Source organism: Nicotiana attenuata, unplaced genomic scaffold (assembly GCF_001879085.1).
Source record: "Nicotiana attenuata strain UT unplaced genomic scaffold, NIATTr2, whole genome shotgun sequence".
Taxonomy (NCBI): domain Eukaryota; kingdom Viridiplantae; phylum Streptophyta; class Magnoliopsida; order Solanales; family Solanaceae; genus Nicotiana; species Nicotiana attenuata.
This window is the reverse complement of record NW_017672854.1, coordinates 147,753-151,429: the sequence shown is the minus strand read 5'-3', so window position 1 is coordinate 151,429 and position 3,677 is coordinate 147,753. Positions and strand designations below refer to the sequence as shown.

The 3,677-nt window shown below is 34.6% G+C and overlaps 1 protein-coding gene across 1 annotated transcript; it reads right to left on the bottom strand.

Annotated features, from left to right (window-relative positions):
- Nucleotides 1-1,567: 1,567 nt before the first annotated feature.
- On the bottom strand, nucleotides 1,568-2,965 carry LOC109214710 (B-box zinc finger protein 32). Its single transcript, XM_019378661.1, has one exon. The coding sequence runs from the start codon at nucleotides 2,524-2,526 to the stop codon at nucleotides 1,702-1,704; it is 825 nt and encodes a 274-aa protein (XP_019234206.1). The 5' UTR covers nucleotides 2,527-2,965; the 3' UTR covers nucleotides 1,568-1,701.
- Between the last annotated feature and the right edge of the window lie 712 nt (nucleotides 2,966-3,677).

The following is a 3,677-nucleotide window of genomic DNA, read 5'->3' as shown; positions in this document are numbered from 1 at the left end:
CGAAATTCAAATAGAAATCCGAATTTTTTGGATTTTTGGTTTGGTTTTTCGGATTACGGATTGGATTTTGAATTTATTTTTTATTTTTTTGGATTTAGGATCGGATATTGGATTTGGTACTTCGAATTTTTGGATATCAGAAAATCCGAAATTCGTATACTTTATAGTTAGTCCATTATCCATATGACAATAGTAATAAGTTCAATACCCTGCCCATTAGATATTATCTCATATATTCAATACTAAATACTAAGTTACTATGAGAATACGTTCTATTTGGACATGGTTTTACTATTTCTACTTCTTATCTGCCGTATTAATGTCTTTACTGTATTTTTTTTATAAAAACTTCATTACTTGAATACTTCATTTGGATGATTCTGGTGAGAATGAGGAACTTTTCAGACAATAAGAAATTTATTTTTAAAGACCAACGATATTTCTCTAAAGAATTTTGTGCTTTTAATCATTTGCCGACATTTGATAGCTCTAGTTTAGCTCCAAAACAAATCATTTGACCTAAATGCATGATGTTTCGTTGGACATACTCGTATTATATTGTTTTCCTTTGTTCTAATACGTTAAGTGAGATAGGGTTGTTCATAATTTGATAAATGCCGAATTATTGTATCGAAATCGACAATTTTGGTATTTGATTTTCGATATTTTGGTATTAGATATGGTATTTGGTATTTTAAAATTAAATATCGAAATACCAATACCGTACCAAAATATATATTATATTACACAATACACATATTATTAATTATAACATAGATATAAAAATCTAAAATTTTACTTTCCTTTATTCTTTAAGTTCATCAATTAACCCTAAACCAGTAACAAGACATTTCTAATGATCAAATTTATTCCTTTTATGTACAGTTTTCTCTCTCTTTGTTGATATTTGCTAGTTTTGGACAAAATTTGTGTACAAACATACTTAGTTTTGTACTTTTTAGTACTTTAATTAAAAATATTATAGTCTAGGACTCTATACACTAGTTAGTATTCAAACTGAATAAATCGTTACCGAATCGAACAAACCGAAACCGAAAGAAGAAAAATCGAATCATACCGAATTTAATTAGATACGATATTGGTATAGCATTTTAAGAAACCGAATACCGAAAATAACGAACCGAAATATTTAAATATCGTACTATACCTACCCAAGAACACACCTAAAGTGAGATATTTTATTTTGTGAATCACACAGTAAACATTATACTTGTGAGACCCTTTTAAAATTTATACAGGTAAAACACGGGTCTCAATTTTTAATTTTGTAGAACTTTTTTTAACCAAAAATCGCTTTAGTGAAGGGATCTCACATTAGTAATGTTGATTGGTAAAATTTTGCAAAACTAATAGTGGGACTCAGTATTCTACTTAGATTATAAATTTTAAAGGATCTCATATAAGTAATGTCCATTGTGATTCACAATATAAAATTTATCAACACGTTTTTTCTGTTTTTTCTTTTTCATGTTTGGGGTGCGGGGTGGGCCGTGGGGTGGGCTGAAATGTTCCTTCCTCGTGGGAAAGCGTGACAAAATGCAAAATGTAAAGTAAAGACTTCTGTAAAATGGAGGGCCACGTTCAAACATTTCCAATTTTCTAATGGTTTCCACAAAAGAAAAAGAAAAAAAAGAGTGACAAAATAAAGAGGTGGAGAATCTTCGTCCAAACACCATCGAATCAAGCCGATGATTCGCCCCAGCTTTCTTCCATTCCTTGACGTTGTCGTTGCTTATCGGTTTTCACGATTTGTCGCAGCTTCAATTCGTAGGCTAATATTAGCTTCGCTGGCACACCCGAGATCTCCTCCAGTCTCTTCAAATACCGCCGCGTGGATTTCGATCTGTCGCCACTACTTTTCAGACCAAACCACAAAGACGCCACCAGGCCTACCCGCAAAGGCAAAGCCCTAAATCGACCCAAACAAATGCCCAATGCACCACATGCCGTCTGCAGTACTACTGCACCTTCCTCACCGCACATTCCAAGCTTCGTGCACCAATGCATGAACACGCCAGTCGCCGCCATCGGATCTCTCAATTTCACATTTCTGGATCGCGCTTCATATTTAGGGCACGCGATAGCAGAATTTATAACTTCGCCGGAATAACTGTTTGCAGAGTTCGAGGAATCCAGCAACTTTTGATCGGAGGAGCTTATTTGCTTTTGAGTAGTAGCGCAGGAATGCGTGCTGGAAACACAAGTAGACGAGGAGGAGGAGGAAAGAGAATGGAGATCGGAGTCATGAGCAGAGAAATTGCGGGGGGAGCAGGAGGAACAAAGAGCAGAGGAGTTAAGACTATGAGAACATGGGGAGAAACGATTTTTTGTTAGGGAGTTGCAGTGGGAGCAAAGAGTAAAACGAAGATGGCGAGCAACAAGGAAATTAGCCTGATGAACCTTGGCATCACAGTTGAAACAGAGAAAGGCAGAATCAGAGGTACAAAATAGAGCGGCTTGGTCATTGCAAAGCTCACAGAGTTTAGAGTACACAACTTCTTTCATTTTAATTTGTACACAAAATTTGTAATGTTTGGAGCTTGAAAAAGGGTGGAGATTGATCGACAACGTAATAGTTTCGAGTGGGAAAGGTTGAGAAGGAATGAGGAAGGTGAGATAGCAAAGCAAGCTACGTAAACTAAGAGAATTTAGAGTGATTTGTGAAGTGTACTTTTAAAGTGAACAATCAGCGGCGTTTGAATATGTGGAGGATTTGTGTATGTGGTTTCAAAAAAAGTGAGTAGTGCCCCAGTAATATTAAAGGAGGAGAAGAAAGACAAAGGAGAGATGGAAGGTAAGCCAAGTGTTATGTGCATATGGGCCTTCGTGTTAACCAGTATTGCATTTTGTGAACATGTGGACTCAAACTCAACAAGCTATATAAGCATTGGCGAAGCTAGGAATTTCTTTAAGGGTGTTCAAATTTAAAAAAAGTAAAAAAAATTTACGACAAAGGGTGTTCAATATGTGTTATATACCTCTAAAACGTAATATTTTACCTATGTACACAGTACAATTTTTTGACCATCCTTACAAGCATGTGGCTTCGCTGCTGCATATAAGAGAGACACACGTAACACGCGTATACGTACATACAGTAATATTCTCTCCTGATCACTCCCAACAGTCCAACTGCTCAATAATACAGCAGGAGAGATGATGTCGCTCTGTTAAGGGAAGGACAGAGATTAGATTGGTTGGTGCAAGATGAGCGGTGATATATTCCTTCGTTATGAAGTCAATCCCTATAATATGCTTATTTCGTTTTAATTGTCTACTTTTGATTTCTCAACCCTTTCAAAAAAAAAATATTAGGAAATAATGTGACAAATGAGTTGTTAATAATAAGGTAAAATTAGAATAAAAAATTTACTTTATCTTAATTTGTTAAAATGAATAAGTAAAAGTAAAAATATATTTTTAATATAATAGACACGTAAACAGAGCTAGTACTACATTATCTAATACTCATTCCGTTTTAATTAATGAGAACGTATTTGATTGGGGTACGAGATTTAAAGAAAAAAAAAGAATACTTTTGAACTTATGGTGTAAAATGAGTTACATATATTTTGTGCATTGTCTCATTACGTAAATGTAAATTGTTTTCAAATATTATACATAATTATACAAAAAACTGGCTTCGTCTTCTTCCT

Coding starts and splice junctions, on each gene's coding strand:
- LOC109214710 (XM_019378661.1), bottom strand. CDS start 2,526: ATGAAAGAAGTTGTGTACTCTAAACTCTGTGAGCTTTGCAATGACCAA.